Genomic DNA, 27,587 nt, shown 5'->3' on the forward strand with positions numbered 1-27,587 from the left:
CCCCCCCACTCCATGACTTTCTCTGCTGAAGCCCAACCAACCAGTACACACCATAGAGGGACAGTCTTTGTTCAAATTTTATGTCTGAGGTTTACAGCCACTTTAATGAATGAAGCTTAGGTTCACTTTAAAGCCGAGTTCCGCCGCTTTTTTTTATTTTTATAAAGTCAGCAGCTACAAATACTGCAGCTGCTGACTTTTAAAATAAGGACACTCACCTGTCTAGGGCGCCCGCGATGTCGGCACCCGAAGCCGATCTGTCCCTCGGCTCTCAGGTGGAGGGGTCGCCCATCTTTGGTAAGGGAATAAGCCTGGTTCCCTACTGCACATGCGCGACTCGCGCTGCACGCTCTCACTGGTCCCTGCTGACTTCTGGGACCTGTGTGTCTCCCAGAAGGGGGGGACGGACGGAGGAGGCGGCGGACATGGCGTAGATAGCCGCGGGTTGGTTTGGCTATCTATGCCTGGAAGTGGGAGCAAAATGATGAAGAGGTTACACAGAGCGGGGTGGTGAAGTATGATGAAGGGGTTACATGGAGTGGGGGTTAGAGTATGATGAAGGGGTTACAGAGTGGGGGTGGTGGAGTAGTATGAAGAAGGGGTTACATGGAGTGGAGGGGGGGGGGTATGATGAAGGGTTACATGGAGTGGGGCGGTTTAGTAAGATGAAGGGCTTACATGGAGTGGGGTATGATGAAGGGTTACATGGAGTGAGGGTGGTGGAGTAGTATGAAGAAGGTGTAAAATGGAGTGGGGGGGGGGGTATGATGAAGGGTTACATGGAGTGGGGCGGTTTAGTATGATGAAGGGGTTACATGGAGTGGGGTATGATGAAGGGTTACATGGAGGGGGGCAGTGGAGTATAAAGGAGAGGGTTACACAGAGCGGGGTGGTAGGGTATGATGAAGGGGTTACACAGAGCGGGGTGGTTGTAGGGTATGATGAAGGGGATACACAGAGCGGGGTGGTGGGGTATGATGAAGGGGTTACACAGAGCGGGGTGGTTGTAGGGTATGATGAAGGGGATACACAGAGCGGGGTGGTGGGGTATGATGAAGGGGTTACACAGAGCGGGGTGGTGGAGTATGATAAAGGGGTTGCATGGAGCGGGGTGGTGGGGTATGATGAAGTGGTTACACAGAGCGGGGTGGTGGGGTATGATGAAGGGGTTACAAAGAGCAGGGGTGGGGTATGATAAAGGGGTTACACAGAGCGGGGTGGTGGGGTATGATGAAGAGGTTACACAGAGCGGGGTGGTGGGGTATGATGAAGGGGTTACAAAGAGCGGGGGGTGGGGTATGATAAAGGGGTTACACAGAGCGGGGTGGTGGGGGATGATGAAGGGGTTACACAGAGCGAGTTTGTGGGGTATGATGAAGTGGTTACACAGAGCGGGGTGCTGGGGTATGATAAAGGGGTTACACAGAGCGGGTGGTCAAGTATGATGAAGGGGTTACACAGAGTGGGGTGGTGGGGTATAATGAAGGGGTTACACAGAGCGGGGTGGTGGGGTATAATGAAGGGGTTACACAGAGCGGGGTGGTGGGGTATGATGAAGGGGTTACACAGAACGGGGTGGTGGGGGTATGATTAAGGGGTTACACAGAGCAGGGTGGTGGGGTATGATGAAGGGGTTACACAGAGCGGGGTGGTGGGGTATGATGAAGGGGTTACACAGAGCGGGGTGGTGGGGTATGATGAAGGGGTTACACAGAACGGGGTGGTGGGGGTATGATTAAGGGGTTACACAGAGCAGGGTGGTGGGGTATGATGAAGGGGTTACACAGAGCGGGGTGATGGGGTATGATGGGAAGATTTATACGGAGTGGGTCAGGATTATAATGAAGATAACATTTACGGGATATGAATGAGCATTACACAGACCAGGCGTTGGAGGGCGTCTTCAGGCCGGGGTGGGCGTCTTCAGGCCGGGGAGGGCGTCTTCAGGCCGGGGTGGGTGTCTTCAGGCCAGGGAGGGCGTCTTCAGGCCGGGGAGGGCGTCTTCAGGCCGGGGTGGGTGTCTTCAGGCCGGGGAGGGCGTCTTCAGGCCGGGGAGGGCGTCTTCAGGCCGGGGAGGGCGTCTTCAGGCCGGGGAGGGCGTCCTCAGGCCGCCACACACTCAGACAGCCTCCAGCTCAGGACGGTGTTGTACAGAACCGGTTTCTCAGCTTTTTATACAAAAATAGCACCGTGGCTGACATTTCCCCAGGTGGGGGGAGGGGGGGTTCCTGTGTGTCGGGGCCCCACCCTGTAAATATTTGTGTGAAATTTGAGTTTTCAGGAATCCCGATACTAATTCCTTCCAGCTACTGTGCACACGCCGGTGTCATTCTCCAGGCGGGGGTGGAAGGAAGCAGAAAGTATCCGATTCAAAAAGAAAAACCTCCAATAGAAGCTGCAGAGGAGTCCAAAGATACAGAAAATAAGATTGATGTGCTTACCGTATAAATCTATTCATGGAGGGCACAGGAATTCAGGAACAGTTGGGTTATACTGCCATCTTCAGAAGGATGGGACACTGGCAAACAGAAAAGCTGGAGGGGGTGCCTGCCTGACGCTTCAAATGTCGCAAATTTAGAAGCAGGGGGGATGTCGCAAGTTGAGAAGGGGGGGGGGGGCGCCGCCACAAATTAAGATAGGGGGGAGCTTTGGGTGCTGACGAAAAAAAAATGTAAAAAAGAAAAAAAAAGGGGGGTGCCCTGGGGACCACTGGGTCCCTTAGAGGTTGGGGGGGGCTTTGGGTGCTGATGAACCAAAAAAAAAAATTATTAAAAAAAAAAAAATTGTCATCCAGGCCCCTTACAGGTGCACTACCTGTACCCCCCCCGATGGCGGCCCTGACGGGGGCACAGACCGCAATAAAAACTGACAAGGGTTCTTCATATAGAGATCCGCAATGACTACATTTCCTTTAACCACTTCCATACCGGGCACTTACGCACCTTCCCGCCCAAGCCAATTTTCAGCTTTCAGCACTGTCGCACTTTGAATGGAAATTGCGCGGTCATGCTACACTGTACCCAAACAAAATCGGCATCCTTTTTTCCCCACAAACAGAGCTTTCTTTTGGTGGTATTTGATCACCTCTGCGATTTTTATTTTTTTTGCGCAACAACTAAAAAAAGACTGAAAATGTTGAAAAAAAAAATAAGTTTATTTTTTTCTGTTAATTTTTTTGTAAATAAGTACGTTTTCTCTTTCAATTACGGGCACTGATATGGCGGCACTGATGAGATGGCACTGATGGACATCGATGAGGTAGTACTGACGGGCACAGATGAGGTGGCACTGATATTGGTGGCGCTGGTATGCGGCACTGATGGGCAGTCATAGGTGGCACTGATGGGCACACATAGGCGGCACTGATGGGCACACATAGGTGGCACAGATGGGCACACATAGGCGGCACAGATGGGTGGCACTGATGGATACTTATGAGTGGCACAGATGGGCACTGATAGGTGGGCACTGGGCATGGATGGGCACTGTGGGGTGGCACTGATGGACACTGTGGGGTGGCACTGATGGACACTGGGGTGGCAGCACTGATTTAGTCATATTGCCAGTCAGTGCCCATTTGTGGGCACTGATTGGCATCTTTTTTTTAATGCTTTTTTTTTTTTGCATACTTTTTTTTTTTGCCCACCCTGGTGGTCCAGGGTGGGCTTTCCTGGTGGTCCAGTGTGGCGATCCGAGGGGGGGCTGCACTGATAAACAATCAGCGCGAACCCCCCCTGTCAGGAGAGCCGCCGATCGGCTCTCCTTTACTCACGTCTGTCAGACGCGAGTGAGGAAGAGCCATCAACGGCTCTTCCTGTTTACATCGTGATCAGCTGTGATTGGACACGGCTGATCACGTGGTAAAGAGTCTCCGCCGGAGGCTCTTTACCGAGATCGGTGTTGCGGGGTGTCAGACTGACACCCCGCATCACCGATCGCCGCGCTGCGCGCCCCCACGGGCGCGCGGGGCATGAAATCCTGCAGGACGTCCATGGACGTCCTGTCAGGATTTCACAACCACTTCCCGGACGTAAATCGGCTATAGGCCGGGCGGGAAGTGGTTAAGCAGGGGTCCCCTAAATACAGCAATATAAAGACCCCTTTCCTGCACTGAAAGTAAATTCATCTTCCAATCATACCGCCCCCTTGGGGGCGAAAGGTCAACCTCCCAAATCTTTACAATTAATGTGTGCATTTGTTCCAGTGGCGGCCGGTCCATTTGGAGCACCCCCCCCCCCCCCCCCGCTATCCATGGCCATTATGTGGACGGGACACCGCCACCCCCTCTTCATGCGTCCGGCCCGTTTCAGGACACCGCGTGCGTGGAATTACAGTGGCGTCGGTGGTTTTTAGACACGTGCGCTGCCGAAAAATGTGTTTGTTTAATTTGCTTTTTTTCAGAAATTCAAAAATCCAAATTTTGGAAATCCACATTTTTGGAAATTTAAAAATTCTTATTTTTAAATTTCCAAAAATGTGGATTTCCAAAATTTGGATTTTAGAATTTCTGAAAAAAAGCAAATTAAACAAACACATTTTTCGGCAGCGCACGTGTCTAAAAACCACCGACGCCACTGTAATTCCACGCACGCGGTGTCCTGAAACGGGTCGGACGCATGAAGAGGGGGTGGCGGTGTCCATAGTTAAAAAAAAAAAAAAATCTAAATAATAACTAACAAACTAATAATAACTATTAAAGGGTTAATAAAAGAAAAAAAAATTCTTTAAAATAACAATCATCTTATACTTGCCTCCACTGTGCAGTTCGTTTTGCACAGAGTGTCCCCGATCCACGTCTTCTGGGGTCCCTCGGCGGCTGTCTCTGGTCCTCCTCGCAAGAACTTGCCACATTCATGCGAGAGAGCGCGCATGGTGGAGAGTAATTGGCTGCACTGCTCTCAATCCATCCGCTCTAGCCAATCAGCGGCCAGGCTGAGCGGCGAAGAGGATCTCGGGACTTTCGACGGGTCAGGTAAGTAAAACGGGGGCTCGGGGGGGGGGGGGGCAGCGTCTTCAGATGTTTTTTCTTTTTTTGTTCACAATCCAAGTAGATGTTTTTTTCACCTCAATGATGTTTTTTCACCTTAATGCAATCTATTTGCATTAAGGTGAAAAAACATTTTACTTTACAACTCCTTTAAATTATACGTATAGGAATTTCCTTTCAAGTTTGGCTGTTAGTGAACAAAACGAATACGAATTTATCCGAAGTTACGAATTGTCCATAATAATGAATGCCGCATCTAAACAAATGGAACATATTTTTAATAAGTAATGATAAAACATTTGTATTATTAATTTGTTACGTTCTAAAGCATTCGTTATATCGGATAATTCGTAATTTCGGATAAATTCATATTTGTTACGTTCACCAACAGCCAAATTTGAAAGGAAATTCCAATATTTATCATTTAATAGTTTAGTAATAGTTAAGTTATTATTTAAAATTTTCGTTCTTTTGAATGTCCAGATTTTCATTCTTATTTTCAAATTTAGCGATGGGAAATAAAAATAAAAATAAAAATTTTTTTACTTCTGTTTAAAAATAAAATAAAACACTAGACATGTGCAAATCGTTTAGTTCCGAATTCATTTTTTAACGAATTTTGACAAAATAGTTAATTCCGAAATTTCCGAATCTTTGAATTTCGATTTCGATTTTTTTTTTTTTTTATTTCAATTTTTTTTATTTTGAATATATATATATATATAAAACAGATCGAAATTAAAAAAAATATTGAAATAAAAATAAATCGAAATAAAAATAAATAAATAAATAGAAATTCAAAGATTCGGAAATTTCGGAATTAACTAATTTGTCAAAATTCGTTAAAAAATGAATTAGAAACTAAACGATTTTCACATGTCTAGTGTTTTTTTTGTTTTTTTTTTAAACAGAAAACACTAGACATGTGCAAATCGTTTAGTTTCGAATTCATTTTTTAACGAATTTTGACAAATTAGTTAATTCCGAAATTTCCAAATCTTTGAATTTCGATTTATTTATTTTTCGATTTTTTTTTTTATTCTTATTTCAATATTTTTTTTTATTTCGATCTGTTTAAAATTATATATATATATATATATTTTTAAACAGATCGAAATAAAAAAAAATATTGAAATAAAAATAAATAAATAAATCGAAATTCAAAGATTTGGAAATTTCGGAATGAACAAATTTGTCAAAATTCGTTAAAAAATTTAGGCCATATCCACATAGAAATCAGAGATACGCTACGCCGCCGTATCTTGCCTGGCTTTAAGTCGATTCCAGGAAGATTTTGCGCCGTAAGTTACGGCGGCGTAGTGTATTTCTGGCGGCGGAATTCAAATCGGCGATTAGGGTGCGCGATTCATTTAAATGAAGCGCGTCCCCGCGCCGATTGAACTTCGAAATTTCCCGTCGTGCTTTGCGCGAAATGATGTCGCAACGACGTAATTTTTTTAACTTAGACGTGCGTTACGTCCTTTCCTATTCACGGACGACTTGCGCAAAAAAAAAAAAAAAAAAAAAATTAAAATTTCGACGCGGGAACGACGGCCATATTTAACATGGCAAGTCTATCTATACGCCAGAAAAAGCCGACTACAGACGACGTAAGAGAATGCGACGGCCGCGCGAACGCTCGTGGATCGTCGGAAAAAGCAAATTTGCATACCCGACGCGGAAAACGACGCAACCTCCATCCAGCGGGCGCCAAAGTATTGCACCTACGATCCGAAGGCGTACAAAGCCGTACGCCTGTCGGATCGAACCCAGATGCCGTCGTATCTTGGTTTGAGGATTCAAACTAAAGATACGACGTGGGAAATTTGAAAGTACGCCGGCGTATCAGTAGATACGCCGGCGTACTCGCTATGTGGATCTGGCCCTTTATTCGGAACTAAACGATTTGCACATATCTAGAGTGTTTCTTTTTTTAAGCACCTGATAGGCTTCAAAATAGGATGGGCTCCTGGCACAGAGCATTGCGCTAGGAGCCCACCCAGGTGTTACAACAGTGAATGAATATATTCGCTATTGAAACACCGATCCTGAGTCCGGCCAATCAGGTCTAAGACCTGTTGTCCGATTGTCCGAAAAGAGAAGAGTCCCAATTTTGCCACCGAGGTGGGAGAAAACGGAAGCTGCCGTGATGCCCGTGGAGAGCAAGGGAAGGGAAGACGCTGGTGAAGCTCGGGAGAAGCGCTGCCCACCATAGATGGGGTAGGTACAACCAGACCCACCTAACCGACCAACCGGGGTGAAGGGGGGGGGTTACTGTTTGCCACCACCCCCAAAAAATGAATTGTCACCGGCTGACAGGGATTTGTTCAGCTCTAGGGCATCTTCTAAAGCAGGGGTCTCCAAACTTTTCAAACAAAGGGCCACTTTATTGTCCTTCAGACTTTAGGAGGGCTGGATTGTGGCCAGAAAATGTCCCAGACCCAGCTCCAGTGAGAATAAATGTGGCCTCAGTTGGTGGTCAGGAGGAGGAGTAGGACCCCTATCAGTAGAAGGAACAGTATCCCATCATTGATATTAGTAGAATAAATAGTTCCCCATATCAGTGGGAGGAATAGTGCCCCAAGGGCCGCATAAAGACTAGCAAAGGGCCACATCTGGCCCTCGGGCCGCAGACTGGAGACCCCTGTTCTAAAGTCTAAATCAGTCTGGGTCTTTAAAACGGAATGTAAATGAGGCCTTTCTATTAAAAGGAGGAATTATAGTGCATTGCAGAGAGTAGATCTGAGGATTTATGGGATCATCAGGACAAACAAGGCCACCCGAGATCAGATCATTGTGTAATCCGGCCACTATCAGAGGCCAACACCAGACCCCCAAGTCCAAGAGATTTTATTTTTTTTGACTAGGCCGCAAATGTAGTTAAAACTAGAACTGATTTCAGGAGGGATCCACACCAGAAAGCATTGATGGAAGACAAGAATACCAGTGCTGCCTTACTAAATCGGCAAGGTGGCCATAACACAACCGGTCTTATGGAGAGGGACCAGCAGTGGCCGACCTTCACGGCTGGAAACTTCTACCTTTTTACGGTGTTATGAAGGGAAACTTTGTGGTTTTAGTGAACCGCAGCAGCACTGGAAGGCCTTGGTTCCAATCTCAACCAGGACGGTGTCTGCAGTTTTCATTCTTTGTTTCCTACCACAAGCCAAAGACATGTTGGGTAGGTTATTTAGCCATAGTATGTGTACATATGTGAGACAAAGACCTTAGATCAGTGGTCTCCAAACTACAGACTGGGGGCCGCATGAGGCCCTTTGTTTGACTTTACCCGACCCTTGGGACACTTTTCCTCCCATTGAAACCAACAATAGGGCGTAATTCCTGGTGCTGACAACAGGGCATCGTGATAGACTCACCCGGGACAGAGGCCTTTGGAGAGGACTGAATGCTAGCCTCTTTCCTACAGACTATGGGCCCTGTATTGTGGAGGTTCACCCAAAAAATCAATTTAACACTAGATTGGGCCTAATTACAGGAAGCAGAATCGGGTGTTTTGTTTAAAATCAATGCATTACTTACCGTTTAAGCCCTGGTTCACACTGGGTACGATTTGGAACGATTCGAGATGCGATTTGACATGTCAAATCGCATCTCAAATCGGCGGCAATTGTCGGCAATGGCACTGTCCTAATCAGTGCGACACCGCATCTGCGATTTCAAAAAGTAGTTCCTGTACTACTTTTTGCGATTTCGGGCCGCGATTTACATTAAATTGCGGCCGAAATCGCGGCAAAATCGCAGCCGCGAAATCGCGGTAAAATCGCGCATTTTACCGCGATTTTTAATTCGCAGCAGTGTGAACCTAGGCTTAGAGATAGATGTTCTCCGCCGCTTCCGGGTATGGGCTGCGGGACTGGGTGTTCCTATTTGATTGACAGCCTTCCGACCGTCGCATACAGCGTGTCACCAGTTTCCGAAAGTAGCCGAACGTCTGTGCTCAGGCGCCGTATAGAGCCGCACCGACGTTCGGCAACTCGTGACGCGCTGTATGCGACCGTCGGAAGGCTGTCAATCAAATAGGAACGCCCAGTCCCGAAGACCATACCCAGAAGCGGCGGAGAACATCTATCTCTAAAACAGTAAGTAATGCATTGATTTTAAACAAAACACCCAATTCTGCTTCCCGTAATTAGGCCCAACCTAATGTTAAAAAAAATTTTTCGGGTGAACTCCCGCTTTAAGGGAAACCTTTGCTTCGGCTCCCCATGCCCTCTTATGTCTAAGGGTGTGGGGAGCTGAAACAAAGGTTTCCCTCAACACCACAGGCCCTCCAAAAGCCTCTGTCCCGGGTGAGTCTATCACAGTGCCCTGTCAGTACCAGGAATTATGCCCTATTGTTGATGTCAGTGGGAGGAATAGCGCCTTGCATCAGTGGAAGGAAAAGTGGCCCAAGGGTCAGGTAAAGTCAAACAAAGGGCCACATTCATCTCCCAGGCCGCAGTTTGGAGACCACTGATCTAAGATCTTCATCTCACATATGTACACATACTATGGCCAAATTGAACAGGGGGGGCTAAATAACCTACCAAACATGTCTGGCTTGTGGTGTGTCTATGTTTATCCACAATGTCTCCCAGGAAATATACAAAGACTATTCCTGGTTTATTTGATTCTGAACTATACAAGTTAAATTGAAAGAGCTGATCACATTGGCCCCTGTACAATGTAGGAGACGAGTAGTCTGCTACTGGTGGTCTCCTGCTATTGTGTAAAGGCGTTCTGTGTTTATACTTAAAGGGGAGGTTCACCCTAAAAACGACTTTTTCTTTATACACTGGCCCCCCACATTACAATACGATTATGCCTATTAGGTTTTTTTTGATGCTGTACATACCTTCGTACAACTAATTCACCCGTGGCTTCCGGGTTGCGAGTCCCGCGGGAGTGGGCGTGCCTAACATGCTGGTGATTGACGTTTTGACAAAAAACAAGCTCCCCCCCGTTGCGTAAGCCGCGTCACGATTGGCGAAAGGAGCCGAACGGCGAGTCGGCGCTATACTGCGCCTGCGCATCGCCGTTCGGCTCCTTTCGCCAATCGTGACGCGGCTTACGCGACGGGGGGGAGCTAGTTTTTTGTCAAAACGTCAATCACCAGCATGTTAGGAACGCCCACTCCCGCGGGACTCGCAACCCGGAAGCCACGGGTGAATTAGCTGTACGAAGGTATGTACAGCATCAAAAAAAAAACCTCATAGGCATAATCGTATTGTAATGTGGGCGGCCAGTGTAATAAGAAAAAGTCGTTTTTAGGGTGAACCTCCCCTTTAATGGTAATGTAGATTGTGTCTTCTGAGCTAAAAGACAGCAAGTCTGACCTGAAAAGGTCAAACCTCTGAGCAGTGGCGGCTGGTGCTCCAAATTTTTGAGGGGGCGCAAACAAACGAAAAAACAAAAACACAATTGCAGCCTCACTGTGCCCATCATTTGCTGCCACTGTGCCCATCAATTGTCGCCACTGTGCCATCCAATGCAGCCACTGTGCCATGCCATCAATTGTCGCCACTGTGCCATCCATTGTTGCCACTGTGCCATCAATTGTCGCCACTGTGCCATGCCATCAAATGCAGCCACTGTGCCATCAATTGTCACCACTGTGCCCATCAATTGTCACCACTGTGCCCATCAATTGTCACCACTGTGCCATGCCAAATGAAGCCACTGTGCTCATCAATTGCCACTACTGTGCCCTGTAAAATGCTGCCCGATTGCCCCCTCCCCCCCGCCATTTACCTTTCTCGGGTCAGCCATCCTCCTTCCACTGTCCCTCGATGTCTTCTCCTGCCCTCGATGACGCATCAGCCAATCAGGTTACCGGTAACCAGCCCCGGTGAACCTGATTGGGTGAGACGCCTGTAAGTGTTAGCCAGGGAACGCACACCCCCTGCTTCCCCTGGTTAACTATTTGGAAGCCGATTACAGCCCACATTACAGCCCCTATCGTTTCAGTGGCGGTGCAGGAGAAAGGGGGCGGCGCTCCTGCGCCCACTATCGATGCACCGCCACTGCCTCTAAAGCCACCTAGGCTGGTAAATGACCAAGTTAACTAGCTCATGTTAATTTATGTTTCTGGTTACAGTATGTATTGTTGGGGTAATATGATCAGGAGGGAGAACCCCCTTCTCAAGTGTATAAAAGCCTGTATTCCCGTTCAAATAAAAAGTTCCAGCTTTGCAGCCAAATGAGTCCTGCCTAGTTCTTGGTTGTAATATGAGGCTATAATATTGAATATCTATATTCAGACTGGAGGAAGCGGTATATGACGGAAGTACTCAAGCGGAGCGTGGGGCGTTCAGTTACAAGCACGATTCTCCCATGGGCACCAACGATGGGGCACTACCCCCCTCTGACACCAATGATGGGGCACTATCCCCCCCCTCTGACACCAACGATGGGGCACTATTCCTCCCTCTAATGCTAAAGATGCACTGTTTACTCCCACTGACTCCAGGACACTTAATACTCCCAATGGCGACAGTCCAGGTCCCCCTAAAGTCGGAAGCACGATAAACTGGCCCCATGTTTAGAGACCCCTGGCCTTAGATTATAACCTCCTTGAGGGCAGGGACTGATGTGAATGTAGAGTACGTAAATTTATGCATAAGGACCTCACCCTGCTATTAGTGTTTAAAGTGTCTGGAAACCCTTTCATATACCCAGTAAAGTGACCGGCCTCAGGCGATACACAGAAATGAAACAAATCCTCCTACATAAGTTGTACCTGTTTAACTGCGGCCCTCTCTTAACAAAAACCATGCAAAGCGCAGAATTTAGACAACACTTCTTACCTTCACGAAGCAGAGGGCAGGGATCTTTCCAGCCTGAAGCTGAGCATAATCCGAGACCCAGGTGGTGGGATTGCTTGGTATTGGCTAAGGATGAGCTCTGGCGCGTTCACATGCTGCACATGCAGAGCCCGCCAGGAAGTGTGCACGGTGCTGCGCTAATCACAGCCAGGGAGACATTTTCCGATCTCTGCAGCCGAGCATTGGGACAATGTCTCCCTGGCTGTGATTAGCGCAGCGCCGTGCACACTTCCTGGCGGGCTCTGCACGTGTAGCATGTGAAAACGCCATAGCTCATCCTTAGTATTGGCATAGGCCAGGGATATGCAATTAGCAGACCTCCAGCTGTTGCAGAACTACAAGTCCCATGAGGCATAGCAAGACTGACAGCCACAAGCATGACACCCAGAGGCAGAGGCATGATGGGACGTGTAGTTTTGCAACAGCTGGAGGTCCGCTTATTGCTTATTTCTGGCATAGGCCATGGGTGTTCACCTTGTGGCCATCCTGTTACAGAACTACAAATCCCATGAGGCAATGCAAGGCTGACAGTTACAAGCATGACTTCCAAAGGCTAAGGCATGATAGGACTTGTAGTTCTGGAACAGCTGGAGGGCCACAGGTTGAGCACCCATGGCATAGGCCAGGGATATGCAATTAGTGGACCTCCAGCTGTTGCAAAACTACAAGTCCCATCATGCCTCTGGGTGTCATGCTTGTGGCTGTCAGAGTTTTGCTATGCCTCATAGGACTTGTAGTTCTGCAACAGCTGGAGGTCCGCTAATTGCATATCTCTGGCATAGGCTTTCAGAAGTGACTCATGCAGATATCAGAGGAAGAGAGGAGACAGGAATCACACTAGGTGCTATGGATTAAGGTAGGTACACACTATAGAGCAGTGATGGCAAACCTTGGCACCCCAGATGTTTTGGAACTACATTTGGCATCTTGCTGAACTACACTGCAGAGTGCAAGAGCATCATGGGAAATGTAGTTCCAAAATATCTGGGGTGCCAAGGTTCACCATCACTGCTATAGAGGGAATTGTATTGTAACTGAACTGTCTGCCCTCATGTTGTAAAGCGCTGCACAAACTGTTGGCGCTATAATAAAATCAGGTATAATAATAATAATAATATGCTTTGTTCACTTTTCATTTCAGGGGTGTACAGCCCCTTTAACCACTTAAGGTCCCCTTCACAGCAATATACGTCGGCAGAATGGCACGGCTGGGCACATCAATGTACCTGTACGTGGCCCTTTAAGCCCAGCCGCACGCACGCGACCCGAAGCTCCGCGGCCGCGGGACCCGCGGACCCGATCGCCGCTGGAGTCCCGCGATTGGTCCCCGGAGCTGAAGAACGGGGAGAGTGTGTGTAAACACAGCTTCCCCGTTGTTCACTGTGGCGCCGTCATTGATCGTGTGTTCCCTTTTATAGGGAAACACAATCGATGACGTCACGCCTACAGCCACACAAACACAAATGAGGTCACACTTAACGCCTTCAGCGCCCCCTTGTGGTTAACTCCCAAACTGCAATTGTCATTTTCACAGTAATCAGTGCATTTTTAATGCATTTTTTGCTGTGAAAATGACAATGGTCCCAAAAATGTGTCAAAATTGTCCGAAGTGTCCGCCATAATGTCGCAGTCACAAAAAAAAAAAAAACCACTGATCGCCGCCATTAGTAGTAAAAAAAATAAAAATGCAATAAAACTATCCCCTATTTTGTAAACGCTATAAATTTTGCGCAAACCAAATCGATAAACGCTTATTGCGATTTTTTTTTATACCAAAAATAGGTAGAAGAATACGTATCGGCCTAAACTGAGGATTTATATATTATATATATATTTTTGGGGGGATATTTATTATAGCATAAAAGTTAAAAATATAGATTTTTTTTCAAAATTGTCGCTCTATTTTTGTTTATAGCGCAAATAATAAAAACCGCAGAGGTGATCAAATACCACCAAAAGAAATCTCTATTTGTGTGAAAAAAAGGACGCCAATTTTGTTTTGGGAGCCACGTCGCACGACCGCGCAATTGTCAGTTAAAGCGACGCCGTGCCGAATCGCAAAAACTGGCCGGGTCCTTTAGCTGCCTAAAGGTCCGGGTCTTAAGTGGTTAAATCATTTGAGCAGAGTTCGGCTGGAACAAGCTAGTAAAAATTCTGACGATGGCACTTTTTTTTTTTTTTAGTTGTCTATCAAAGTTTTTATTGGTTACAAGTGTTGGACACATTTCTTTGTTAAACCTATGTATCATACAAATGAATAAAGAACCCTTCCCGGCAGGAGAATCCGCATTTCCGAGACGTGCTTCTATAGAATGACGGAAAAAACAAACATTATTTTTTTTTTCTTTAGTCCCTCCTCTACCTATAATCGGTAACAGTTTAGAAGCGGAGATGTTACCTCGCCGTTCCCGCCACTTTATCGTTACGGATCTGCGTTTTATTTGCTCTTACAACATAATTGAAAACTCAATAAATACACATTTTAAAATAAGTTAAAAAAAAAAAAAGAAAACCTGGGCCCCAGAAAAAATCGGGCGCCCCGAGGTGCGACCAATCCGAAATGAGAAAGACAAAAAATTCCCAGCAATAAAAGAATCAATCCTACTAAAAGAAAAAAAAAAGAAAAGAAACCAATCTCTTGTTTAATTCGCAGTAGTGCAGAAGGTCACGTCAGTACAGGGGGGACACGCCAGTGTAGGAATGACATTAGATGGTGCAGAGCGCGGGTTAGGCTGCGTTATCCCCTGCGGATTCCACAAACCGATGTGGCGAGATCGGTCGGAGTGATGGCGGATGAAAAAAAAAAATCGCATGGAGAGGATGATGCCAGGTGACAAATATATAATCTACAAGTAAACATAGAGAGCTATGTACGTCTCTTGGAAAAACACCGCGACCAGTACATGAAGCTCCACCCAGGGGGGGGGGGGAGGGGTCAGTCCTCATTATAGCTTATTCCGCTAAATGTCTTAGAAGTTACTCTCAAAAAAGCCTCTAAGAAAAAAAGACGCTCAGTCTGACACAGTCTTGATGCTGCTGTGACATCAACACACAAAAAAAAAATCAAAAAAAAAAATCATTGCTACACACGTTCCCTTCCAATATGGCCGAAATGCCTCCCAGGCCCCATTGTCCCCCAGATTGGTTGCCATCTCCGAAGACGCCCTGGGTGGCGTTTGTAGTGGTTCATTTTGAAAATGCTGGCGGAGATAGAAGAACCATCGCCCCCCCCCCCCCCCGAGAGTTTCATCGTGGTGGGAGCATTCTGGGTAAGTGACGGCGCGAGGAGAGGATAGCGGCTCCAGGTGTGTGCAATGCGGCATCCATCGCTGAATAGATAGTAGAGTCCCGCTCTGTCGGGGTAGGGTTAGTGTCACCAGAGGGGGGCGCTGTAACATCTCAGAGGCTGGCAAAGTGTATACTACAGTACAGCAGAGGGGGAGGGGGGGAGACAAAAACAGCAAAAAAACACACACATCTGAATTCAAACACTACATTGTAGAGCTGCATGATTCGGGATAAAATGAGAATCGCGATTTTTCTGCTTAGAATAAAGATCACGATTCTCGGCAGAACATCTTTACCATTATACAAAAAAAATTGGGCTAACTTTACCGTTTATCTTTTTTTTTTAATTGATTAAAGTGTATTTCTTCCCAAAAAATTGCGTTTGAAAGACCGCTGTGCAAATACCGTGTGACAAAATATTGCAATGACCGCCATTTTATTTAATCTCTAGGGTCTCTGCAAAAAAAAAAAAAAAAAAGATATAATTATATATATATATATATAGTTTGGGGGTGGCAGGTAAATTTCCTGGGAAAAAAATACAAATTTGAACTTGTAAGCAACAAATGTCAGAAAAAGGCTTAGTCTTTAGGTGGTTAACCGGTTGCCGACCGCCGCATGTACATGTACGTCCACAGAAAGGCACGTACAGGCATATGGGCGTACATGTACGTCCCCGCCTTTCCGTGGGACGGGGGTCCGATCGGACCCCCCCCCCCCAGTACATGCGGCGGTCGGAAACCCGCGGGGAGCGATCCGGGACGATGGCGCAGCTATTCGTTTCTAGCCGCCCCCTCGCGATCGCTCCCCGGAGCTGAAGAACGGGGAGAGCTGTATGTAAACGCGGCTTCCCCGTGCTTCACTGTGGCGGCGCATCGATCGTGTGATCCCTTTTATAGGGAGACTCGATCAATGATGTCAGACCTACAGCCACACCCCCCTACAGTTGTAAACACACACTAGGTGAAGCCTAACTCCTACAGCGCCCCCTGTGGTTAACTCCCAAACTGCAACTGTCATTTTCACAATAAAGAATGCAATTTAAATGCATTTTTTGCTGTGAAAATGACAATGGTCCCAAAAATGTGTCAAAATTGTCCGAAGTGTCCGCCATAATGTCGCAGTCACGAAAAAAAAAAATCGCTGATCGCCGCCATTAGTAGTAAAAAAAAAATTAATAAAAATGCAATAAAAATATCCCCTATTTTGTAAATGCTATAAATTTTGCGCAAACCAATCGATAAACGATTATTGCGATTTTTTTACCAAAAATATGTAGAAGAATACGTATCGGCCTAAACTGAGGGAAAATAAATAAATTATATATGTTTTTGGGGGATATTTATTATAGCAAAAAGTTAAAAATATTGCATTTTTTTCAAAATTGTCGCTCTATTTTTGTTTATAGCGCAAAAAATAAAAACCGCAGAGGTGATCAAATACCACCAAAAGAAAGCTCTATTTGTGGGGAAAAAAGGACGCCAATTTTGTTTGGGAGCCACGTCGCACGACCGCGCAATTGTCTGTTAAAGCGACGCAGTGCTGAATCGCAAAACCTGGCTTGGGCATTTAGCTGCCTAAAGGTCCGGGGCTTAACCGGTTAATCTGACTTCATTTGCAGACCGAAGTTCATCCCTTTGAGCTCTAAAAGAACAGAAGGATACAATGTTTCTTTTTCTCTATCTTTCAGCACAGAGCAATGTTGTTGATAAACATTGCCGGCTTTTTTTTATCGACAGCTGTATTTATAGAACGGCTCTGCGCTTGTTACATGAATCGTGGAAATGCTGGATTTAGATCGTGAGGGGGGGTTGAATCGAGATTGCGATTTTTTTTAATAGTTAATCTTGCAGCTCTACTACATTGTAATGCATACACTCCATATCTCATCACCACACATGTACATCATTCATCGCTGTGTACACCTCTCTCTCAACACATTGTTGCGTTTTCCAGTACACCCCCCCCCCCCCTACATCCCGCCACATGGCCGTGTATTCCCATACAGCCTCTCCGCCCCACCACATGATTGTGTACCCTCATATAGCCCCTCCGTCACACAGCATGGCCGTGTATTCCCAAATAGCCCCTCCATCATGCAGCATGGCCATGTATTCCCATACAGCCTCTCCGCCCCACCACATGATTGTGTACCCTCATATAGCCCCTCCGTCACGCAGCATGGCCGTGTATTCCCAAATAGCCCCTCCATCATGCAGCATGACCATGTATTCCCATACAGCCTCTCCGCCCCACCACATGATTGTGTACCCTCATATAGCCCCTCCATCATGCAGCATGGCCATGTATTCCCATACAGCCTCTCCGCCCCACCACATGATTGTGTACCCTCATATAGCCCCTCCGTCACGCAGCATGGCCATGCATTCCCATACAGCCCCTCCATCATGCAGCATGCCCATGTATTCCCATACAGCTCCTCCTCCACCCTCCATCTCCCCACATGGTCATGTATGCCTATAGAGCCCCTCCACTACTGGTCAGATGGCTGTGTATTTCTATACAGCCCCATTGCCCCACCACATGGCCATGTATTCCAATAAGGCACCCCTCCATCTCCCCACATGGTCATGTATGCCTATAGAGCCCCTCCACTACTGGTCAGATGGCTGTGTATTTCTATACAGCCCCATCACATGGCCATGTATTCCAATAAGGCACCCCTCCATCTCCCCACATGGTCATGTATGCCTATAGAGCCCCTCCACTACTGGTCAGATGGCTGTGTATTTCTATACAGCCCCATTGCCCCACCACATGGCCATGTATTCCAATAAGGCACCCCTCCATCTCCCCACATGGTCATGTATGCCTATAGAGCCCCTCCACTACTGGTCAGATGGCTGTGTATTTCTATACAGCCCCATCACATGGCCATGTATTCCAATAAGGCACCCCTCCATCTCCCCACATGGTCCTGTATGCCTGTAGAGCCCCTCCACCATCTCGTTGCATGTCTGTGTATTCCTATACAGCCCCTCCGCCATCTCGTCCATGTAGCCCATACAGTCCCTCCACTATTCTGGCAATAGCCGTCTATCCTGTAGAGACCCTTCTTCCCGCCACATGGCCATGTATTCCTATACTGCTCTTCCATCAATGCATAGTCCCATAAATCCCGTCCTGTCCCTTTACACATTTGAATTGTAGGGAATATAGCCTGAGAACATTCGATTTTGACCTATTCGCATAGAACTACTTTTCGTGCCAATTCAATGGACATACAGCTATGCAATTTTTAATTTATTTTTTGGCGTAAAAGAATGAAAGAGAGGGCGCACCAACCTTGTGCATTTCCCAAGTAATATTTATTAAAATCAAAAAGAAGGAAACCTATTCACAAACAAGTGGATAGTGAAACCCCTTTTTGAGTCCACAAAAAGCAACCAGGACAGTTTCCAACACGCTGGAGGACCTTCCATATGGCCGACACATTTCGAAGGAGAGAGATCGAGAGAGAGAGAGAGATCAAGAGAGAGAGAGATCGAGAGAGAGAGAGATCGAGAGAGAGAGATAGAGAGAGAGAGAGAGAGAGAGAGAGATATCGAGATATAGATCCCCCTTGAAACGCGTCATCCATCTGGAAGGTCATCCAGCGTGTTGGACCAGCGTCCTGGTGACCTGGTTGCATTTTGTGGACTCTAAAAGGGTTTTACTATCCACTTGTTTGTGAGTAGATTTCCTTCTTTTTGATTTTAATAATTACTTGGGTAATGCGCAAGGTTGGTGCGCCCTCTCTTCATTCTTTTACACTGTTCTCGTTGGGTATCCCCTGACCCTTGGAGGACAGCAAGACCTGTGCATGTATTGGGAGCCATAGGCATTCCAGGCTTCTTCCATTGCCATCGCACCACTGTTGAGTGCAGGAGATTTTGTTTGACTAATTTTAATTTTTTTTGCCCCATTGGCCATCCACCACACCATACACTGGCTCTAATATTGACACACTGAAGCATTCACCACATCATACGCTAGGACACCATGAAACGTAGCCAGTACGTGACCTTTTCCATGTAATGTGCACTCACGTCTACACCGCAAGGTCTACACCCACACGGCCATGGCCACCGACGTTACCCACACAACTTGTAGTTTTCACCACACACACTGCACTGGCCATCTTTTGACACACAACTGAAATACCATTTGTACTTCTGATTTTGTCCTTCATCACACACTTCTACCCCAGAACATGCACACACCACAGCTTATCTCAGTGACTTCATCAGCCCTTGCACGCTTAATTATGGCCGCAGCCTTCACACTCACTCCTGGGTTCGGATAACATGCAAATCAAGTCTATAGCCTGGCTGCGTCAGTGTTGTCCATTATTACTCTATGGCATTTTGTTTCCGCCTACTGGCTGTTATGCTCACCATAAGTTTTCAGACTTTCCTGTGGGACTAAACATGCTTGTAAATCAACTTTTCAACTTGAGGAGTGTCAGAATTGTGTGTCTCGCGCCCTCTCTCCTTACACTGGCAGCAGACAATACAATCCTTGGGAGCCCTACGGCAAACCAGACTTTCTCACAAGCCTAACTGGTAACGGGGTGCACAGCAGAATGCCAACGCGTTTTGCAGCATACCTGTCTCTACCATAGGTCTCACCGATATCTTGGGGAAGACCAGAAACATACACTTCTCACAAGTCTTGCTGGTATCCAGGGGAGCCCAGAAGGTATCCAGGCCTGCTAAGAAACATACCCCAAGTCTCTCATGGGTCTCACGTATGCAGGGGAGCCCTGCAGCATACCTGGCTCTACCATAAGTCTCACTAATATCTTGGGGAAGACCAGAAACATACACTTCTCACAAGTCTTGCTGGAATCCAGGGGAGCCCAGAAGGTATCCAGGCCTGCTAAGAAACATACCCCAAGTCTCTCATGGGTCTCAAGTATGCAGGGGAGCCCTGCAGCATACCTGGCTCTACCATAAGTCTCACTGATATCTTGGGGAAGACCAGAAACACACAAGTCTTGCTGGTATCGGGGGGGGGGGGGGGGGGCAGAAGCATACCAGAAGCCCTCACAGGTCTCGCTGTTGTTATTTGGGGAAGCCCTGCATCACACATGACTCAGGTATCCAGGGCTGCTAAGAAACATACCCCAAGTCTCACAGGTCACACAAGTATTTAGGGGAGCCCTTCAGCATACTCGGCTCTCCCACAGGTCTCACTTATCACTGCAGGAGCCCAAGAGCATTGCCAACGCATTTCAGCAGCTGATTTACAGGTACTACAATCATCCTTGGGAGCCCTGTGGCATACCCAACTCACTCAGAAGCCTTACTGGTAACGGGGTGCCCAGTAGCGTTCCAACGCGTTTCGGCAGTTGACTTACAGGTCTCACAAGAATCCAGGGGAGCCCTGCAGTATACCTGGCTCTACCACAGGTCTCTAGGGGAGCCTTGCAGCATACCTGACTCTCTCAAAGGTCTCACTGGTATCTTAAGGTAGCCCAGAAACATACTCACAGGTCTCACTGGTACTTGGGGGAAGCCCTGCCATACACATGACTCGCTCTCAGGTATCCAGGGTTGCTAAGAAACATACCCAAGTCTACCATGGGTCTCACGGGTATCAGGAGAAGCCCAGTAGCACATCCGATTAATTTCATCAGCTGACTTTCTCATGGGCCTCACCAGTATCTGGGGGAAGCCTGGAGGGAGCTTCAGTGTCTGCCGGGAGTAAAAGAAATAAGGACTGATTTTGGGACCTTGCTGGGAATCCTCATGCTGGAACACTGAACTACAAGCATGCCTGGACTCCCAGGAATGTCAGTCTGAGAACTTACAGTGAGTGCAACAGCAGATTGGCTGAAACAAAAGTGCCATAGTCCTATTTTGAAACCTTAGAGCAGCCATGATATACATTTGATTTGTATGTCATCCCAGTGAGACTAACAATGTCATACTACATGTGTGTATACACTGCCACAGCAGTGCCAGGCTCTAGTGTGTGCCCCACTTGAAGAACCAGCCTCCAACATGCGGTCACCGTGCTTAGCCATAATGCCAGCCTCTCTGGATGATAGTGCCTGCCCCCACGGAGCAGCAGTAGTTTTCCACAATAGCTTAAATCACAAAAAACAGAGCAGACAGCAGGAGTGCAATGAATTCCTCTAACACATAACATAGACAGCAGGCAGCGTCTGTGCAAACACCAAATATTCGTCCGTATACTGTACAGAGAGCAGCAGGCGAGCAGACAGCCCGAGACGTCAGTCTACATGGGGACAGCTTCCTAGCGCAAAGGCTGAGAGGGGGCCCCTTAGAAGATGGAGGGGCCAGGTCCCCGCGTACAGGGCAGAGGAGATGGAGTGTTTATAGTATGTGCAGTGTTACGCCCCTCTCTCCTCCGCTTGATGTCACTGGTGTATCTCGTTCTCGATGAGACTGTCCTCACAAGACTGGAACTCGGCATCCTGTGTGTTGTCTGCATTGATCATATCCTCGTCCTGAGAGCCGGGCTCCTCGCTGTCCCCTGCTGGTTCGCTGTCTGCTGAAGAGTCTTGCAGGACCTGAGCGATGTACTTCTAGAAGGAGAAAAGGACACAGTCAGATAAAACGTCGTCTTCTGAGAGTCCCAAAACTTACCAACCATTTCCATAACCTCTGTACAAATGCCATGTGAAGAACACAAGAATCACTCCACATGGCAGAGAACATCAGCTCTGGCATCTGGAGTGTTTTCACATCCTGAAAATTAAAATCTAGCTTTGCTAAAGTGTAATTAATACTTCAAAAGACAAAGTATATGTTTAAAAGCATAATTCACATACTTCTCATATTGTTGTGACTTTTTTTTCTGTACATCCTCTCTTTTTAGCAGAATATTACATCCAAATTGATACCTACCATGCTTACTCCTATAGGCTGGCTACACTGCCATTTGGGGTCTACTGCAGAACCAATATAGCCATCCTAACATACATGCTCCTGGCCAGGCTCACACATGAGAAACCCCCGAAAACCCTGATCTAAATGCATTCCCAGATAAACAGCAGCTCTGTTCCCCATCTATCCTCCTGAGCCCTTGCTCCAAGCCCCTCCCCTGGCTCCTCTCACAGGCCAATCATTGACAGGAGCTCTGCTCTATCTATCATCCTGAGCCCTTGAGCTCTGCTCCATCTATCCTCCTGAGCCCTTGAGCTCTGCTCCATCTATCCTCCTGAGCCCTTGAGCTCTGCTCCATCTATCCTCCTGAGCCCTTGAGCTCTGCTCCATCTATCCTCCTGAGCCCTTGAGCTCTGCTCCATCTATCCTCCTGAGCCCTTGAGCTCTGCTCCATCTATCCTCCTGAGCCCTTGAGCTCTGCTCCATCTATCCTCCTGAGCCCTTGAGCTCTGCTCCATCTATCCTCCTGAGCCCTTGAGCTCTGCTCCATCTATCCTCCTGAGCCCTTGAGCTCTGCTCCATCTATCCTCCTGAGCCCTTGAGCTCTGCTCCATCTATCCTCCTGAGCCCTTGAGCTCTGCTCCATCTATCCTCCTGAGCCCTTGAGCTCTGCTCCATCTATCCTCCTGAGCCCTTGAGCTCTGCTCCATCTATCCTCCTGAGCCCTTGAGCTCTGCTCCATCTATCCTCCTGAGCCCTTGAGCTCTGCTCCATCTATCCTCCTGAGCCCTTGAGCTCTGCTCCATCTATCCTCCTGAGCCCTTGAGCTCTGCTCCATCTATCCTCCTGAGCCCTTGAGCTCTGCTCCATCTATCCTCCTGAGCAATTGCTCCAAGCCCCTCCCCCCTGGCTCCTCTCACAGGCCAATCATTGACAGGAGCTCTGCTCCATCTATCCTCCTGAGCCCTTACTCCAGGTTTCTCTCTTAAGCCAGTGATTGACAGTAGCTCTGTCCTATTTATTCTCCTGAGCCCTTGCTCTATCTCTGGCCTGGAGGAGGAGCAGGGGAGGGTATTTATAAGAGGAATTTTTAGAAAATGGCATATAGTATATAGCAGAGGGGCTGGCAGTGATTGGGAGCAGTAATGTGCGAGCTGCTGGGAACGGTGATAGAAGGGGAGGGGATGGGCGGCTCACACACAGAGATGACAGGCAGAGAGAGGAGGGGGGAGGAGGACATAGGAGTAGAGAGGAGAGCTGCAGATAGCAGGCTGCGGATGAGGCACTTAAACTGACCACGTTGCTAGGGCTCAGCAGCCATGATACACCGTGGTCAGTTTACATAGGGGAGGGCAGGATCAACCAGGTATTACAGGGTGCCTAATCACACATCACAAGTACTGTGCTGTATAAACTGCTTTAAAGAAACAGGATCAATTTTAATTTTTATTTTTTTTGGGGGGTTAAACGCTTTAATGTGGTCTACTGTTCAACTACTTCCTTAGTTCACCAAAAGTTTTTACTGAGGATGCTGACGCAAGACTTACCGCCGACTTCTGAGAAGCTGTGGTGGATGATGGGCGTCCGTTTTGCGTTCCGTCCACGGCGTTCACCTCTGTGTGATCAATCTGAAGGAGAGAACAGGGATTGATGAGAGACCTGTTCAGCGCAGGTCATGTGACTTATTGGGACGGTACAGCATAAAAAGAAAATGTAGGGGACATTGAAGCATAAAGCTGAACCCAGCGACCCCGCCCACTTCAGCCCCAATGCACAGAATATTTTTTAGATGAAAGCCTTTATTTTTTTTATATATTCCTCTTTTTTATATGTTTACAAAAGGAACGCCAACTTTAAAAGGAGGTTGTAAACCTCAGGCATGAAATATGAACAAAGCCTATCCTCTATAACAGGGGTAGGCAACCAGTAACCCTCCAGCTGTTGTGGAACTACATTTCCCATGAGGCATTGCAAGGCTGGCAGTTACAATTACTCCCAGTGGCATGAAGGGACTTGTAGTTCTGCAACAAGGTTGCCTACCCCTGCCCTATAGTGTTTACTCAATCAGGAGCACTAAAGCCAATTTCGGGCTGCTGCTTTGTTCCTGTGCCATCAGCATGAGCGACTGACAAGTTTTCCCTGACAGCAAGAAAAAAAAAAAGGTGAAGGATTTCCAGTATACAGCCTGTGATTGACAGCCGCAGCTCTGTTCCTATGTGCTGTGTGAATGGGGAGGGGGTGTCCCTAACCTCCAATCAGCTTCCTCAAAAATTAACAAAGTTTCAGCCTTCTACATAAGCCTTAGTCATAATTACGACTAAGGCCTATGCAGGAGGCTGAAAAGTGTCCATTTTTAGGAATCTATGACAAAAACTCCCCCACCTGTCGCATAAGGAGCATCACGAGTTGCCGAAAGAAGCGGAACGTCGGTGCGCAGTATAGCACAGACTCGACGTTCCGCCTTCGTTCGGCAACTCGTGACGCTCCTTATGCGACGGGTGGGGGGAGTTTTTATCATCACGTCAATCACTAACTGCTGCATAGGAACGCCCCCACTCCCGTGGGATTCACTACCCGGAAGCCGGCTAAGAAAATAGCTATACGAGGTATGTACAGCAAAAAAAAAAAAAGATCTGCATACTGTCAATGTCAGTAGTGAGCTGAATGTAATGTTAGAATTTTTTTTAGGGTGAACCCCCTGCTTTAACCACCTAACGCCCGCCCACTGTATATATACGTCCTCTTTTTAAAGATGGATATCTCGGTAACGGCAGCAGCTGCTGCCACAACCGAGGTATCCATCTCTTCTGTGGGCGGGCGTGTAAACAATAACGGCAGTCTCCGCGGCGGATTTGCCGCAAGATCACCGTTATCGGTGGCAGGAGAGGGCCTCCCGCCGCTCTTCCGCGCCCTCCGCTGCTTACCGGAGCCGTCGGTAGCGGCAAGATGGCCCCCACCCGTCCTCATAGCTTCGCTGGGCGGAAGTGACGTCAAAACGTCAGTCCCGCCCAGCGTCTTAAAGACAAATTTTCCTTTTTTTTTGCATTTTAGTCTAAATATGAGATGTGAGGTCTTTTTGACCCCAGATCTCATATTTAGGAGGACCTGTCATGCTTTTTTCTATTACAAGGGATGTTTACATTCCTTGTAATAGGAATAAAAGTGATAATTTTTTTATTTTTTATTATTTCAGTGTAAAAAAATATAAAATCAATAATAATAAATAAGAAAACAAAAAACATTTTTTAAAGCGCCCCATCCCGAAGAGCTCGCGTGCAGAAGCGAACGCATACGCGAGTAGCGCCCGCATATGAAAACGGCGTTTAAACCACACAAGTGAGGTATCGCCGCAATCGTTGGAGCGAGAGCAATAATTCTAGACCTAGACCTCAAAAAATGCAACCTGTAGAATTTTTTAAACGTCGCCTATCGAGATTTTTATGGGTAAAAGTTTGACGCCATGCCACGAGCGGGCGCAATTTTTAAGCGTGACATGTTGGGTATCATTTTACTCGGCGTAACATTATCTTTCACAATATATAAAAAAATTGGGCCAAATTTATTGTTGTCTTATTTTTTAATTCAAAAAAAGTGAATTTTTTCCAAAAAAAGTGCGCTTGTAAGACCGCTGCGCAAATACGGTGTGACAAAAAGTATTGCAATGACCGCCATTTTATTCTCTAGGGTGTTAGAAAAAAAATATATATAATTTTTGGGGGTTTTAAGTAATTTTCTAGCAAAAAAACTGTTTTAGTCTTGTAAACGCCGAATCTGAAAAACACCTTCTGTCCTTAAGTGGTTAATGCATAGATTGCATTAAGGTGAAAAAAAAAAGTTTCCTTTAAAACTCCTTTAAGTTTTTTTTAAAGCGTCGCCTATGGAGATTTTTTTGAGGTACCATAGTTTGTCGCCATTCCACGAGTGTGCGAAATTTCAAAGCGTGACATGTTAGGTATCTATTTACTCGGCGTAACATCATCTTTCACATTATACAAAAAAGGCTTAGGCATAAAAGGGTTAAAATACAGAATTGCTTTAAAGATGGAGGAGCAGAAGGGGGCGGAGAATCGGCTCACCCGGTAGTTGTGGGCACTCAGGTACTTGAAGTGGCCGAAGCAGACGTGAGACAGGCAGATAACGATGGTGATTACCAGGACCACAAAGGTGAACATGGAGGTGGGAGCCAGGAAACCTGCAGACAAAAGAAACGAAAATCGTGTAAATAATCTGTGCCATTAAAATAATAAAAGGGACCATTTACACCAGATCCACTGGCATGCGTTCATCAACGCATGCCAGCACATATATATTGTAAAAGCAATGCATTTCAATAGGAACAGCTCACTGTACATTATGCTGTGCGGTTTTTGCCACGATTGTTGCACGATTTATTCCGCCAAATTTGCAACGTGTGAAGTTTGCCGCCCGAAAGAAGCTCCCGCTCCTTCTTGTGTGTCAGGCTTCACCCCATGCGATTTGACACGTGGCACTTGCAGCAAAACCACGATAATGGCACCTGAAGCTGCAGTTTCTGATTGTAGTGCATTTTTGAAGATTGCAGGCAGAATTGCAACAATTCTGCTACAATTCCAAAACCCCCAGGTGTGAACGGGGCCTAAAGCAGAATGGAAAGTGATGCTTTGGACTAGTGTAAAAACACTTTAACTGCTTGCCGTCCAGCGCACGAAGATTTACATGGGCACAATGGCACATCTGCGCAAATGGGCGTACAGTCCCCCGTGATCGTGTCACGGAGCGGCAGAACGGGCAGAGGCCTGTGTAAACAAGGCATTTCCCTGTTCTGCCTTGTGACAGGACACTGATCTACTGCTCCCTGTCATCGGGAACAGTGATCAGTATCATATCACTTGTAGCCCATCCCCCCCACAGTTAGAATCACTACCTAGGCACACTTAACCCCTTCCTCGCCCCCTAGTGGTTAACCCCTTCCCTGCCAGTGTCATTTACACAGTAATCAGTGTATTTTTATAGCACTGATCGCTGTATAAATGACAATGGTCCCAAAACAGTGTCAAAAGTGTCTGATGTGTCCGCTGCAATATCTCAGTCACGATAAAAAAACGCCATTGCTAGTAAAAAAATAAAAAATAAAAAAATGCCATAAAACTATCCCCTATTTTGTAGACACTATGGCCTAGATTCACGTAGGGCGGCTTTACGTTGTGCGGGCATAGCGTATCTTATTTACGCCGCCGCTACTTAGAGAGGCAAGTGCTGTATTCACAAAGCACTTGCGTCCTAAGTTACGGCGGTGTAGCGTAAATCGGCCGGCGTAAGCGCACGTAATTCAAAGTAGGTAGGTCGTGGGCGTGTTGTATTTAAATTAAGCGTGACCCCATGTGGATGCATGGCCGAACGAACGGCGCATGCGCGCACATGCTCAGTATCACGTCGTATTTACGCCCAAAGATACGCCGGCTCAATGCCTGTGACGTGAAAGTAGCCTACGCACAGCCCCATTCACAAACGACGTAAAAACATACGCTTGTTCCGACGTCCATACCTTGCATGGGCTGCGCCACCTAGAGACCTGCTTTATCTTTACGCCAGCGTATGTCTTACGTAAACGGTGTAACTAATTGCAACATGCGTACGTACGTTCGTGAATCG

At 47.0% G+C, this 27,587-nt stretch overlaps 1 protein-coding gene across 2 annotated transcripts in view; it reads right to left on the reverse strand.

Moving 5' to 3' along the window:
• Positions 1–21,222: 21,222 nt before the first annotated feature.
• TMEM63B (transmembrane protein 63B) overlaps positions 21,223–27,587 on the reverse strand; it is a 109,554-nt gene continuing 103,189 nt past the window's right edge. For both annotated transcript variants that reach the window (XM_040351769.1, XM_040351768.1), the window contains 3 exons: positions 26,033–26,148; positions 23,504–23,584; positions 21,223–21,655 (listed from right to left, as the gene is read on the reverse strand). In XM_040351769.1, the coding sequence (XP_040207703.1) occupies positions 21,488–21,655; positions 23,504–23,584; positions 26,033–26,148 (365 nt within the window). In that variant the 3' untranslated portion in view covers positions 21,223–21,487. The remainder of the gene's footprint in view (positions 21,656–23,503; positions 23,585–26,032; positions 26,149–27,587) is intronic.

This window comes from Rana temporaria, chromosome 4 (assembly GCF_905171775.1).
Source record: "Rana temporaria chromosome 4, aRanTem1.1, whole genome shotgun sequence".
Classification (NCBI taxonomy): domain Eukaryota; kingdom Metazoa; phylum Chordata; class Amphibia; order Anura; family Ranidae; genus Rana; species Rana temporaria.